The sequence below is a fragment of the Nicotiana tabacum genome, chromosome 22, assembly GCF_000715075.1.
Source record: "Nicotiana tabacum cultivar K326 chromosome 22, ASM71507v2, whole genome shotgun sequence".
In the NCBI taxonomy this organism is placed as follows: Eukaryota; Viridiplantae; Streptophyta; class Magnoliopsida; order Solanales; family Solanaceae; genus Nicotiana; species Nicotiana tabacum.
In genome coordinates, this window is record NC_134101.1 from 219,929,749 (window position 1) to 219,945,289 (window position 15,541).

Consider the following 15,541-nt stretch of genomic DNA (forward strand, 5'->3'; position numbering starts at 1 on the left):
ATCAAGCCCAAAAATCTGAGTATATCCTTTTGCAACAAGACGAGCCTTAAGCCGGTCAACATGGCCATTCGGGCCGACTTTGACTGCATAAATCCAACGACAACCAACAGTAGACTTACCTGCAGGAAGAGGAACAAGCTCCCAAGTATCACTCGCATGTAAAGCAGACATCTCGTCAATCATAGCCTGTCACCATCTAGGATGAGATAGTGCATCACCTGTAGACTTAGGAATAGAAACAGTGGACAAAGAAGATATAAAAGCATAATAAGGTGACGACAGACGATGATAACTTAGACCAACATAGTGGAGATTAGGATTAAGTGTGGACTGTACACCTTTGCGGAGTGCAACTGGTTGACTAAGGGGAGACAAGTCCGCAGTAGGTGCAGAATCTAATGCAGGACGTGAATCACCTAGGCCTGATGCTGGATGTAGACAGCGATGATAAGTCAAGAGTGGCGGAGCTGCAGAAGGTTGAACTGGATTATATGGAGGAATTGGACCTATAGGTGGTGGAACTGGAGCTATAGATGGTGGAACGGGAGCTATAGGTGGTGGAGCTGGAGATGTAGAGGAAGATGGATGGGAGATAGTGACTGAATCTCCAAAAGAAGAGACTGGTAGTACCTCATAAATATCTAAGTGATTACCTGGACCTGTGAAGTATGTTGGGTTTCAAAGAAGGTAACATCAGCGGACATAAGGTACCGCTGGAGGTCAGGAGAATAGCATCGATACCCCTTTTGCGTTCTCGAGAAACCAAAAAATACGCACTTAAGAGCACGGGGAGCTAACTTATCTGAGTAAGGTTATGGACAAAACAAGTGCTTCCAAAGACACGGGGTGGAAGAGAGAACAAAGGTAAGTGGGGAAACATAACAGAGAATGGAACTTGATTCTGGATAGCTGAAGATGACATACGATTAATAAGATAGCAAGATGTAAGAACTGCATCCCCCCAAAAACGCAACGGAGCATGAGATTGTATGAGTAGGGTACGAGCAGTTTCAATAAGATGTCTATTCTTTCTTTCAGCTACCCCATTTTGTTGAGATGTGTACGGACAAGATGTTTCATGAATAATTCCATGAATTTCATAAACTGCTGAAATGGGAAAGACAAATACTCTCGGGCATTATCACTACGAAATGTACAAATAGAAACCCCAAATTGATTTTGAATTTCAGCGTGAAAGGTCTGGAAAATAGAAAACAACTCAGATCGACTTTTTATCAAAAATATCCAGGTGCACCTAGAGTAGTCATCAATGAAACTAACAGAGTAGCGGAATCCTAAGGTAGAACTGACCCGACTAGGACCCTAAACATCTGAAGGGACTAAAGTAAAAGGTGACTCTGCTCGATTATTAATACGTCGAGGAAAATGAAAGCAAGTATGCTTACCGAACTGACAAGACTCACACTCTAGAGTTGATAAGTGAGATAAACCATGTACCATTTTCTGAAGTTTTGACAAACTGGGATGTCCCAACCGTTTATATAATAAATCTGGTGAATCAGTAACAGGACAAGTTGTTGAAGGAAGACAAGATATGAGTCCATGTGATTTAGCAAGGATAAGGTAATAAAGTCCATTTGATTCATGCCCGGTATCAATGATCCGCCCTGTACTACGTTCCTGTATAAAAACATGGTCATCAAGAAATAAAACAACATATTTAAGTGATTTGGCTAGGCGACTAACAGCTATGAGATTAAAAGGACTATTAGGGACATAAAGAACTGAATCTAAAGGTAAGGAAGGAATTGGGCTTGCTTGACCTATTGCAGTTGTCATGGTTTGAGACTCATTGGCCATTGTGACTCTTGGAAGAGATTGAGAATACAAAATAGTAGTGAAAAGAGATTTATTACCAGAAATATGATCTGAATGCACCTGAATCAATGACCCAAGACTCAGAGGATGAAGATTGAGAGACACAAGTCACGCTATTACCTGTTTGAACAACGGAAGCTATCTCAAAAGATGTCTGTTTACATGCTTTGTACTGAAGAAACTCAAAATAATCCACTAAAGAAACCATCCGACTATTCGAAGTATCGGTTCCCATGTCGCTACAATTAATAATAGTATAGTTAACTTGAAATAGTGAAAATTAGTAACTCATTTGGGAAAACTGAAGAAATCGCTGAGAAAACACTGTTTACAGCAGGAAAACAGAACATTGCTCTGCACCGGAAAACACTGTTCACTCCAGAAATATTGTAGCTCTCGAAATATTACTGTAGCAGCCGGAAAAAATTCAAAGTGGTCGGAATGAAATAAAAACAGTAGGGGTAGGATCGGAATTACCAGACAACCCAACTGTTCTGAAGAAACTTTTTCAAAAAATGGCCGGAAGTCCACTTCTGAAATCACTATTCACGCCGGAAAAATATAAAAGTGGTCAGAATTTGGTATAACCTGGATGGGTAGGCTCGGAATTGCAATGGGAACAATCTGTCCTGAAGAATCGTCGCCAAAAAATGGCCGCAAGGTGGCCCACGCAACGTCAGAACTTCGCCGAAAAATTTTCTTCCGACCACTACACTACCGCCGGAGATTTTCACTGGGATTTGGTCGTCGGACAGTGACTACTCTTGTGGTAGTTTATGATTTTGCACAACACTAACCGAAACAAAGCAAACACAAAACAACTTTGAAAAGTCGCCGGAAAAAAAGGGTTCGGTGACAGATTTCACTTCCCGGGATCGCTGGAATTTATACACAGCGATAAATCTCTCACGATAGCTCTGATACCATGTGAGAAGGCACGGGAGAAAATATGATATATTGATATTGTGTGTTCAATACAATACAAGAGGTCCTTATTTATAGCTATACTATACAAGGACATACTACTTCTATTCCAATGTGGGACAAGACTACATTATGTACATATCTAACAGTAGAGACTAAGTGCCGTCACGACGTCTTATGGAAGGGAAATTGGGTCGTGACAATATTTAAGTGAAAAATGACAGAGGGGTGGACTCATTATCCATCGATTCGAATCTTGTGCCACTGCCCTCGAGAATTTCTTAGCTAAAAAAAGATGAGACATAAAAGAACTTGCTTTCTGATGTATGGATCAAACAAATATGACAAAAAGAAATAGTTAACTCAAAGAATCCGAATTGAAATTAAAGAGTGAAATCGTCAAAAACATGAAGAAGAAAAAGTGTACATAAAAAAATTAGAATTGATGAGAAATTAAATATACAGTTTACTTTAATAAGAGAGAAAATTTGTAATTATTTACTCACTAAGTCATACAACCTCAAGCAAATTTAAAAGATATAAAAAATTGAAACATTTTGTTAATAATAATTGTATAATTATATGTTATATGTAATACTAATATACTAGTAGTATTTTATAATTTTGGGGTCCTTAATATTTGGGGGCCTAAGGCAAGGGCTTCATTTGCCTTACCTTAGAGCCGCCCCTGTTTGGTATAATTCTATGTATAATTAATGCATAGTAAATCATGGTATTAATGCATGCATTAGCATGGTTAAAGACAAAATTATCCTTAAAGTCTCTTAAAGCTAAAGAATATGGAGGGCATTTTTGTAAATAACTAATTTTCTTAAAAATAATACAATGCATTTTAATTTTTAATATACCACACCAAACAATAAATAAGAAATATCTCCTCACTATAATATAGTGCAAGGCAAAACCTTCTGGGCTTCTGGCTATTCTTAGAAGAGTTTGTGGTTGCTCATAACAAGGACATATCTCCGGTGTCTCACAAGCCCCGGCTGAATTAGATTTTGTGCAGCACGCGATCACTTGCGTTCCCATCGAGACTGCCTACAAGAAAAGGCATGTCAACCCATACTTAGAACCAAAAGAAAAAGAATGATAAGGAACGCACAAGTCAACCACATTCCCTAATCGAAGAATATCACATAGGACGCCATCACATACTGTCGTGCAGATTAACTTGTATATTTACAATAAAAGCAGTTCAAACCAATGACAGCTCAACAAGTTGAGCAGATACCGATGCAGTTATAAAAGATTTTGTAAATAAAGCAAGTAAACCATTAGTCCAAAAACCAGATCCACTCAATGTAATATCTGAACCCATCTGCACTTCTATATGCTCTTTCACATTATTTGCACTCTATGAAAACCCAAACATAACTCATCTTAAATTATAGGTTTTATAAAACAGAATACAGAGCATGTCTAGATAAAAGCAGCTAACGCCAAAAGGCCTACAACAAGATTTATCCCTCAATTATGGATGAAAATAGAAACATCTAAAGACGTATACAAATCAGAAAACTAAGTCAAAATTCTAACTTTGAAACTAAAAGCGCCAAATATTTGCTCCTTTTAGTTCGGGGGCATCAAATTCAGAATTCAAGTCAGACAGCTGACTCAATCAAATCAGCTATTGAAGAACACAGATTGAATCACAAACCCCAGTTGAATCAAAATTAAACATCATATGATCACTTGTGATCATGTGCAGATTGCCTACAAGAAAAGCAATTCAAACCCATATTTAGCAATAGTCAAATGTTTAGCCGGTTGAGCTTCAGTATGATGAGAATGTGCAAGGCGTCCTAGTTGAAGAATACCACACACCATGCAGAGAAAAATACAATAAAAGCAATGCAAACCCATGAACACATAACAAGATGAGCAGATATCCACTCTGCTACAGAAAGTTTGGCACATAGATCAAGCAAGCAATTCATCTCGAACGAAAACTGACTCGCCCAATGGAATCTCTACCCATCTGCACTTTTATATGACGATCTGCATCTTTGGCACTCAGAGCTGAAAATACGACTACTATCCATCTTAAATCCCATTCTTCAGAAAGCAAAATAAAGTGCAATATTTTTTTCCGATAAGGTAAAATAATTTATTTACGTGGGAAAATTCCTGCATAACTATAGCAAAAAGTAGATAACCTACATAAAAGTATGTTCTCCAAAATATGCACCCCATCATCTATTCACTAAAAGAAAACTAGAGACACAAAAGTTATCCCTCAAATGTACAAATAATTCTCAACTCCACCAAAAAACAGTGCAAGGTATAAAACAGTTTCAAAATACTACAACGACATGCCCCTCAAGTACTGATGGAAAATAGAGATAAATACACATGTATATGAATCAGAAAACCAAGTAAAAATTCCTAACTTTGAAATCTAAAGCACCTGAAATTTGCTGCTTTTTGTTTGACAAAGAGCAATAAGAGGGCTGGCTCACTCAAATTCAAAAATGAAGAATACAGAAACATAAAGAACATATCTATACAACAACAGCATACCCAGTATTATCCCACACTGTGGGGTCTGGGGAGGGTAGTGTGTATGCAGACCTTACCCCTACCTTGTGAGGATATAGAGGCTATTTCCAATAGACCCTCGGCTCAGGAAAGCATAAGCACCACAGATCTATATATAGCTGAAAACTTACCTACTAGGATGTCGTTCTTTGTGGATTTGTCAGCAGATCCCCAAGAGAGGGGGGTGGGGTAATAACAAAGAAAACCTTAAATTGGATGCACAATCATGAGGGCTTGATCCTTTCCACCCTTTCTGACGTATGTTTAGGGAGGTTCTCATTTCTCTATTTTCCTTTGGTCTTTATTTCTTTCTCCTGCAGCCACCACAGCCCTTTCTCTTGCTCGCTTCCCTCTTTGGTTAATGGTTGAATGTGGAAAAAACCCTGGCAAAGCAGCAACCTTGCACTCAACAGGAGGACACTTAATTCCTCCTCTTTACAAGCAGACTGATCTCCAGTCAAATCTCTCAACTAATAAAATCCCGCAATGCCACACTTCAGAATCCCATTGTACCGTGAAATTGGCAATATCTTCTAACACCAACAAGCAAATGCTCATTCATCATCGCATTTGGTTATATCCTAATAACACTAACCACCTTGGAACCACTATTAAATGCTCCATCTGACATGCAGCAGCTTCAGATGGCATCAAAGCATCATCAGGTACCCTCGTCTAATACGATTTCAAGAATACAGAGGGGTAAACCAGAAACAATTATGTGAATGCATGTTTGACACTTAAAAATACATGATTATGGCTCAGTCATCGAAGTCAAGACCAAATGATGTCATGGGAGGAATATGGCACATATCCATCATCTGTGCAGTTAAGGTTAATAACACGTTAAAATTCTCCGCTGCCTGTGGTGAAGTATCATCACCACAAAGAAAAACAAGCAACTGTTTTCTATCCTCAATCCAGCTACATCCAGGTAGTCTACCTGCTCCACTCTTTTTTATTGTTTCCCTAACTCTCTCCACATCACCCCATCTTCCAAGGTCAGCATACATGTTTGATAAGACAACCAAATTCGTAGATGTTTGAGGTTCAAGTTCAAGAAGCTTCACAATAGCACAGCCAGCGATCTTTAGATTATTATGCATGCGACAAGCCCCAAATAGGGCACCCCACATTTCTGGAGTGACTTTTGTTTTCATATCCTTAATTAAACGGAAAGCATCTTCTAACCTCCCTGCTCGCCCAAGTAAGTCAACCATGCAAGCATAATGTTCAGATGAAGGATTGATAGAATACTTTTTGGTCATGTGCTCAAACAAATTTGCACCAGCATCACTCAAGCCAGCATGCTTACATGCAGATAAAACACTAACAAACGTCACTTCATCAGGAACCACTTCCGTTTCTTCCATCCCTTCGAAAAGTTTGACAGCCTCCTTACCATATCCATTTAAAGCATATCCAGCAAGCAACGAATTCCAGGATACAATATCAGCATTTTCAACATCTTTAAACATCTTTTCTGCATCAAAGATATTTCCACACTTTGCATACGTAATTATTAAAGCGTTACAAGCTGACAAATTTTTCACATAACCGGTTTTTATTACCACTTGGTGAATTTGCTTCCCTATATGCTCAGCTGCAAGATTGGAACATGAACTTAATACTGACGCAAACGTAGACTGATCTGGTTTCTTGCCATCACGTGCCATCATGATAAAATGTTTAAGCGCATCTACATAGAAACCATTTTGTGTATAACCTGAAATTAGAGAGTTCCAAGAAATTACATTTCTTTCTCCCATCTTCTCAAACATCTCAAGTGCTTTTTCCACTTGTCCCACCTGAGCATAACCTGCTATCATGGTATTCCAAACAACTATGCTCTTTGGTTCCATCTTTTTAAACAGATCTAAAGCTTCATCAATTCTTCCACATTGAGCATAGCCTGCAATCATTGTATTCCAACAAACAACATCGCGAGTAGCAGTTCGATCAAATACGCGACGAGCTTCATCCACCCTATTGTTTTGGATGTACCCTGAAATCATTGCTGTTCGTGCACCAACATTTTTGAGCGGCATACTATCCAACAAATCCCTTGCTTCTTTGAGCTTTCCAGCACGAACATAACCATCAATCATGGTTGTGTAAGCCACGGCATTCCGCTGGGACATTTTATTAAATAATGAAGCAGCCATGTCAATTGTGCCATTCTGGACATATGCAGCTAACATGGCATTCCAAGCAACCTCATTTTTCTCTGGCATTTGCTCAAAAATCCTTTCAGCTGCTGATACCATCCCATATCTTGCAAATCCACTCAGCATTGTCACCCGTGAAACAACATTTGGATAAGGAATCTTGGCAAAAACCTCTTTAGCAGAATCCAAATTCCCAACCCCAATAAACCCGTCCAATAATAAATTCCAAGAAATGATATCCTTCTCTTCCATCTCCTCGAAAAACTTCACTCCAAATTCCATTTCCCCATTCTGGGTATACCCTGACAGGATCGAATTCCATGAAACTAAATTCTTTATTGGCATTTCATCAAACATTTTCCTAGCATCATTTAACCTTCCAGCTTTTGAATACCCTGTAAGCATTGCATTCCAACAAGCTACATTACTTTTATCAGGAAGTGACTCAAACACATTTCTAGCCTTTTCAAGCTCCTCATTACGCGCAAAACAAGTAATCATCAATGCATAAGTGAAATGGTCTCTTTCAGGCATTTTATCAAACAGTTCACATGCTTTATCAACCTGGCCATTAAACAAATACCCATTAATCATTGTATTCCAAGAGACCAAATTTTTGAGCCGCATTTTGTCGAACATCTTGCGTGCATCATATATTCTGCCATTTTTCGCATAGACAGAGATCATGGAGTTGTAGGTGACAGTATTTGGGTGTGTGATTCTATTGAATACTTTAATGGCTTCATCTATTTGACCCGTTTTACCTAACTGTGTTAACTTCAGATTTTGTTGGAAGATTTTGCTTCCTCGGCTTAAACCTGCCATTGAAGTAAACTCATACCGAATTGCACTGGGTGCAAAGTTGGGAACTGTTTTGGACAGATATCGTAACTTAATTTGAGAATATTTAAAATTTGGGAAAATATTTAAATTTGCCCTTAAACTATACGGAAGAGTCTAAATATTTACTACATGAGATGCTCCAACTTGTGCCGAAAAGTGAGTTTCCATACCAACCTTTACGAGTGTCCTGATATCTTGTCCAAAGTGAATTTAATACCACCTTACGAAGCATAATACCACTTTCATGGCCTGGGCTATTCCACACGTGCATGCCACATCAGTGTCACATCAATGCCATGCCAGAAATGCAATAAATTAATTTTTTTGACTATTTTTCTATTTTCTTTTTCATTCACATATTATTATTATTCTTTTTTCATACCTACCACCAAATTCTCCATTATCAACGGGTTCATGGCTTTTATTTCATTTGAATGAATTAATTTGTTGAGTCCAAAGAGAAAAAAAACAAGAAAGAAATGAAATTTACTACAATTTATGACGCCATAGGTTGGTGATAAGAGGGTCGAGATCTAGTTGGGTTTTGTTTGTTGAATCACCGGAACATATAGAAATTTGCCGGAGGAATTGAAGAAAGCAATGGGGAAGTTTGTCGGAGGAATCTGAAAGTTGAAGAAAAATAAAGGGAAAAAGCAACAAAATCTGCTCTTAAAAAGGAGTGGAGTGAAAATGGAGAAGAAAGAAATGGGGTTGAGATAGAGAAGAAATAGGGGTTTTTGTTGTGGGAGTGGGGGGGTGAAGATGAAGAGAAAAGGGGGGGGCGAAAATATGTTTTACTTTTTGCCAAAAAAATTATTTTTTTGCTTTAAATTTTTATAAGACGCGCCACCACTTTAATTTTTTAAAATTTTTTGCCACAACACCTTTAGGGTGGAATTAAATTCAGTATGAACAAGTATAAGATGGAAAAACGATACCCGTAAAGGTTGGGATGGAAACTCACTTTTCGGCACAAGTTCAGGGAGCAACTTATGTATCAATAGCCGTTACAAAATAGGATAGATTTCCTTTTATTAACCAAGGGGTCATTTGGTATGCGTGATAAAATCGGATAAGGTGAGATAAAGCAAGGTACCAAATTTATACCATGATTGGTTGATGATATTAATTTATCTCTGCATAAATTTATACCGTCAATCAAATATAGTATAAACTTAGTCCCAGACTTAATCCTGAATATTCTATCTTATCTCATTAAATTTGGTATTATTTTATCTCACCTTCCAGGTGGGATAAAATAGTTTAGGATTATAGGTGTTTTACCCTAAAAATTGGATAACAATTAAACTTATAATGTGGTTTTAAGGATACGTGATTTCACCTAATACCAATTGATAAACGTAAAGATTAACAGTATATATTATTAATGAGATGAAGCAAACCAGTCTTGAAACGTGATTCAACCCTCGAGCTTGAGTGCCCTCGAATTGATTGGTGCTCAAAATAGTTAAGAAAAAACTAACTCATGAACAAGAATATAAGTTAGAAAGTATTATATTGCTTTGATATGCGTGAATGTGAGATGATTACAAAATGACTAGGGCCCTCTTTATATAGCAGAGGAATCCTAGTTATTGTACAATCGTAATTACGAAAGCAAATCTCATGATTAACTAAATAACCGCCATTGATTTGATCTGTTCCGAGATTTACGCCATGATCTTCGGCTAGTGGCGGATATCTCGCCTTTCTGTTATTGTACTTTGCTCGATGCATGTCTCATTTAGTCCCAATCGCCATTGGCCTCGATCTTCGATAGGTATCTCGGTCCTTGAACTCGGTGCCTTATTCTCGTACCTCAGTCTTATCCGTCGTGAGGTCGGCCTTCGATGCAATTCTCTAGCCTCAATAAAATAGTAAAATCGGATAAGTCCGGTTATAACCGTATAGAGATAGTCCAATCGTTTCTTGAGTGTAATGAGGAGAAATGAATTGAGCCTTCGATTTTGTACCTCGACTTGTCATGACGTCATCTTCATGACGTAAGCGACAGAAGCGACCGAAACGTCCCTTCAGTTCGCATACCGAGGCATTAAATGCATGTTAGTTGTTGTCCTCCATTATTGATTTTGAACTGTCACCTTCTTCCTATAAATGTACTTTCCTTCTCTTTTTCCCAAACTTTACTCTTAATCTTCAAAGATCTTCAATTCCTTCAAGTTTTTCCGTGCTGTATAATCTCTAGGTTCCCCCAAAACACCAAACCTCATTCTCTTGTTCCTTCTTCCAACTTGCAGAGATGGCAAAAACGTCCAAAATTAATCCGCAAAAGGAGGGCGCCTCTTCATCGCGGCCGGCCGGCAATAAAATGCTGGTGGAGTCGCGCCCTGAGGAGTGCGTTCCTGAGGTGGGGTGTGATCTTTCTTTCGACTTCAAAGTCGAGAAAACTTCATATGTCCCTTGCCGGTGTGAGCCAATGTCGAGATACATATGCTCGATAACTGAGAGTGACCTTGAGCAGGTCAAGAAAGACTACCATTGGGAGAAGAAAGAGGTGCTGATTCCGATGGTGAAGGTGTAGCTCCCGAGGGAAATTAGGCACTTAGGATTTTTTCATTTTTTGAATTTTTTGTGTAAGATCCTAACAGATCTATGTAAATATTTTCACATCTAAAAAAAAATCTCTTTTCTCTTTTTATTTCAGTTTCCACCTCGTACAAACTCTGTTTTGACCACGTCTTGGAAAATTTTCATAAACCTGAGGCTTGGGCAATTTGATCGATGTTAGTGTAGTCTTTATAATCGAGCGAGTACTTGTCCCAACTCGAAATAGGATGACCCTTAGGTTTTAGTTAAGTGATAGTGAATTCTCGAACTCAAAAAATATAACGGCCCTTAGGCTCTTGAATTGGACCGATATGGCCTCAGAAGAGTGGCTTTTCCCTTTTCGGCTTAAAAAATTTAATCATATAAAAATTTGTTATGCCTTAGCACGAGATAAATTTGTACCCATTAGGATTTTTGAGGGTTGGTGTTATCGAAACCTTTTACTTTGTTATGCCTTAGCATAAACTTGTTCAAGAGTTCGAACAATTTGGTACCCCTTAAGTTTTTTTAGGGTTGATGTTATCGAAACCCTTTGTAATTAGCCCTTTTAACCAGTTTTTGTGAAAATATTAGAAGTCCTGTTTTGTTACGGAATTCGGACGTCTCCAACCGTGTTAGTTAGGTCGTAGCCTTTAACTTGAGATTTGCCCTTTGGGCTTGTTTCTCAATTATACTTCGAACTTGTTCGAAGCGTCAGTCCCCGAGTGGGGTGGCTGTGGCCTATAAAAATGAGGGTTGCCTTTTTAAGGTCTTATAATCTTGAAGTTTAATAATTCGAGAATGTCGATTTTTGGATGGCAGTCCCCGAATACGGGGTTGATTGTTCGAGCTTTAGTTGTGATCGGCATTTGAGCCAGTTTTCACAATACATTATAAGTATGAAATTGTAAAGTAGAAATTCACTAAGGAATGAAACATCTGGTAAGGAAAAAATACTTCTTTCAATAGATCATTCATGCGTACATATTTTGCCATTAGGTCTCGAGTAATATACATGGACACGGTTCATTTGACCGTTTGGCCCTTTACAAAATTTGCCTATCGAGACCTTATTGACACGAAGTATTTTCCTTGAAAACGTAACATCCGAGGGTGATGCCCCTCCCCCCAGTATTCAAAGTTGATTGTAAAGAAGCCTCGGATACTGTTGAATAGCTCTAAGTTAGCATGAACAATGGTTGCCTCGTTAAAAACCTTGCCGAAAAAATCCATTTGGGATAAAAATCGCTCGAAGGAAAAAAGAGTGTAACGCGTGCTTTCAGACCTAAGGACTTCGTTTTTGGAGAGAATTTCGATGCCTTCGACCGAACACCTGCAACAAGTTAGTATAAAATACAAATGAAAAAAGAAGAAGGTCATACCTTAGCAATAATATCGTTTGAGGAGTGATATGTTCCAATTATTTGGCAATTGTTTGTCGTTCATCGTGCCAAGTTTGTAAGATCCTTTTCCGACGATGTTGAGGACCTGATACAGTCCCTCCTAGTTCGGACCGACCTTTGCCTCGTTTAGGTCTCAAGTGTTGATGGTGACCTTTCTCATAACTAAGTCCCCAATTTTGAAGTGTCGAAGATTGGCTCTTCGATTGTAATATCTTTCGATTCGCTGTTTCTGGGATGTCATTCGAACGAGGGCAGCTTCCCGCTTTTCATCTAGAAATTCGAGGCTTGTATTCATAACCTCGTGATTTGACTCTTCCATTGTGTATCGAAACCTGATGCTAGGTTCCTCAACTTCGACCGAGATTAGAGCTTCGGTGCCATATACTAAGGAGAATAGTGTTGACCCCGTACTGGATTTTGACGTTGTTCGATACGCCCAAAGGACTTCGGGCAAATTTCTATCCATTTTAGATATCTTCTTTAGATTCTAAATGATGGTCTTGTTTGTTCCGAAAAAAACAAATGATTTGTCTGAACTACGTCTGACTTGATTCCGAAAGGATACGTAGGCAGCCTCTCTCTGGGGTTCAGTCGCACCAAAACAAAAAATCCAATTTTCCCTGAAGTTGAAACTGGGGCAAATGTTGTAATGGTTCGACCACGGGCCCACCAAATGGTTCCGAAGTTGTAATTTCATCTACAGTTCTTTTTACCCAAAAACAAAACTGAGTACAAGTCCCTCGGATCAATTGCCAAAGGCGGGGGAAACCAAAAAATATCATTGTGGAAGCTGATGCATTCTAAAACTGAGAGAAATAAAACGAGAGAGTCTTGTCGGTGAAAACCTTCGGGCACCATGAGGCGACGGGAGTAGATAAACCAAGAATGAAAGAGTCCGTTTAGTGAAAACTCGCAAAAAGCACTATCGGGCGACGGTGAGAAGAGAAATGAGAGAGGTCAACTAGCGAAAACCCGCAAAGGGCGTTGTCGGCCGAAAAAATGATTTCACCTCAAAACGTTCTGGCAAGGTTCCGTGGTTTGGAAACATAGATCCGTTTGGTTGAGGAGAAAATGCAAGTTCGTGAGGGTCGGACATCCAGTCCAAAAAGCATGTCATGTCAATTTAAAGTTAGCATGCGCCTCAGGTGCTAGAAAGAAAAGGTGGCAGGACCGGTTTCACAAAGCTCCGTCTAGCAAGAAGTGAAGAAAATACCCAACCTCAATGGTGCATCAGTCCAATCCCGACTGATCATGATGTTGATTACCTCCAAAGTAAAGGCATTAAAAAAAATCCCAATGAGATCTGCCCCAGTAAAAATCCCCAAGCTGAATAAGATGGAAGAACCCTTACACGGGCGAATCATCATGAAATCCTGAAATCCTAGTCTTATCAGTTTGAAAGGGGGTCGCCCTTGAATCCAATCAATGGTGAAGTTTCTCAACAGAAATGAGGCCGAGACCAAGCAATTGGAATGATCAAGGCCACCGAACCAACCACCGTTTTCAAACTGACAATTGTTCTTTGTTTGGAGAATTGAAACATGTGCAATTCAAAGCAACCGTGCAAGAAGCAGGTGCAACCAAAAGGGAAAAGAAATGCACAAGTGCAAGAAACAGCTTTGCAGCAAGGAATCAACCCAAAAGGGAAGTTTTTCCAATATCTTTCTTGCATTTTTACTGAACAAAAAAAATTAAAAAAAAAACACCAAAAAACGAAAAAAAAATAAGAAGAAAATTCCAAAAAAAAGGGTTAGTTTAGAATCCCCAGTATCAACCTATTTTTCGCCAACATTAGGGCTCCAATCCCTAATTAGAGATTTTAGACATAGGGCCTCCATTCCCTAGTCGCCTTTATCAATATTAGGGCTTCAATCCCTAAGTTGAAATTTTAGATATAGGGCCTTCATTCCCTAATCGCCTTTATCAATATTAGGGCTCCAATCCCAAAAGTTGAAATTTTTAGACATAGGGCCTCCCTTCCCTAGTCGCCTTTTGCCAACATTAGGGCTCCAATCCCTAATTTGAAATTTTTAGACATAGGGCCTCCATTCCCTAGTTGCCTTTAGCCGATATTAGGGCTCAAATCCCTAAGTTGAGCGATTTTCTTTTAGCCGACATTAGGGCTACAATCCCTGAGTTGAGCAATTTTCTTTAACCAACATTAGGGCTCTAATCCCTGAGTTGAGCGACTTTCCTTTAGCCGACATTAGGGATCCAATCCCTGAGTTGAGCAATTTTCCTTTAACCGACATTAGGGCTCCAATCCCTGAGTTGAGCGATTTTCTTTTAGCCGACATTAGGGCTCCAATCCCTGAGTTGAGCGATTTTTCTTTAGCCGACATTAGGTCTCCAATCCCTGAGTTGAGCGTTTTGCCTTTTGCAAATATTAGGGCTCCAATCCCTTAGTTGCTTCTTTCCTTTAGCCGACATTAGGGCTCCAATCCCTGAGTTGAGCGACTTTCCTTTAGCCGACATTAGGGCTCCAATCCCTGAGTTGAGCAATTTTCCTTTAGCCGACATTAGGGCTCCAATCCCTGAGTTGAGCGATTTTCTTTTAGCCGACATTAGGGCTCCAATGCCTCCATTCCCTAGTTGCCTTTAGCCGACATTAGGGCTCCAATCCCTGAGTTGAGCGATTTTCTTTTAGCCGACATTAGGGCTCCAATCCCTGAGTTGAGCGATTTTCTTTTAGCTGACATTAAGGATCTAATCCCTGAGTTGAGCAATTTTCCTTTAGCCGACATTAGGGCTCCAATCCCTGAGCTGAGCGACTTTCTTTTAGCCGACATTAGGGCTCCAATCCCTGAGTTGAGCAAGTTTCTTTTAGCCGACATTAGGGCTCCAATCCCTGAGTTGAGCAAGTTTCCTTTAGACGACATTAGGGCTTAGGGCTCCAATCCCTGAGTTGAGCTATTTTCCTTTAGCCGACATTAGGGCTCCAATCCCTGAGTTGAGCGATTTTTCTTTTAGCCGACATTAGGGCTCCAATCCCTGAGTTGAGCGATTTTCTTTTAGCCGACATTAGGGCTCCAATCCCTGAGTTGAGCAATTTTCCTTTAGCCGACATTAGGGCTCCAATCCCTGAGTTGAGTGATTTTTCTTTAGCCGACATTAGGGCTCCAATCCCTGAGTTGAGAAATTTTCCTTTAGCCGACATTAGAGCTCCAATCCTTGAATTGAGCAATTTTTCTTTTAGCCAATATTTGGGCTCCAATCCCTGAGTTGAGCAATTTTTCTTTGGCCGACATTAGGGCTCCA

At 39.4% G+C, this 15,541-nt stretch overlaps 1 protein-coding gene across 2 annotated transcripts; it reads right to left on the bottom strand.

Moving 5' to 3' along the window:
- Positions 1-3,573: 3,573 nt before the first annotated feature.
- Positions 3,574-9,093, bottom strand: LOC107789743 (uncharacterized). Of its 2 annotated transcripts, none has more exons than XM_075244764.1 (2): positions 5,454-9,093; positions 3,574-3,818 (listed from the first exon to the last, which is right to left on the bottom strand). In XM_075244764.1, the coding sequence occupies exon 1, from the start codon at positions 8,313-8,315 to the stop codon at positions 6,084-6,086; it is 2,232 nt and encodes a 743-aa protein (XP_075100865.1). In that variant the 5' UTR covers positions 8,316-9,093; the 3' UTR covers positions 3,574-3,818; positions 5,454-6,083. The 2 variants fall into 2 exon arrangements, with proteins under 2 accessions (XP_075100865.1, XP_016467096.1); XM_016611610.2 differs by having other exon boundaries at positions 3,574-3,822.
- Between the last annotated feature and the right edge of the window lie 6,448 nt (positions 9,094-15,541).

Excerpts from the sequence above, each read along its gene's own strand:
- LOC107789743 (XM_075244764.1), bottom strand. The coding sequence starts at position 8,315 with ATGGCAGGTTTAAGCCGAGGAAGCAAAATCTTCCAACAAAATCTGAAG.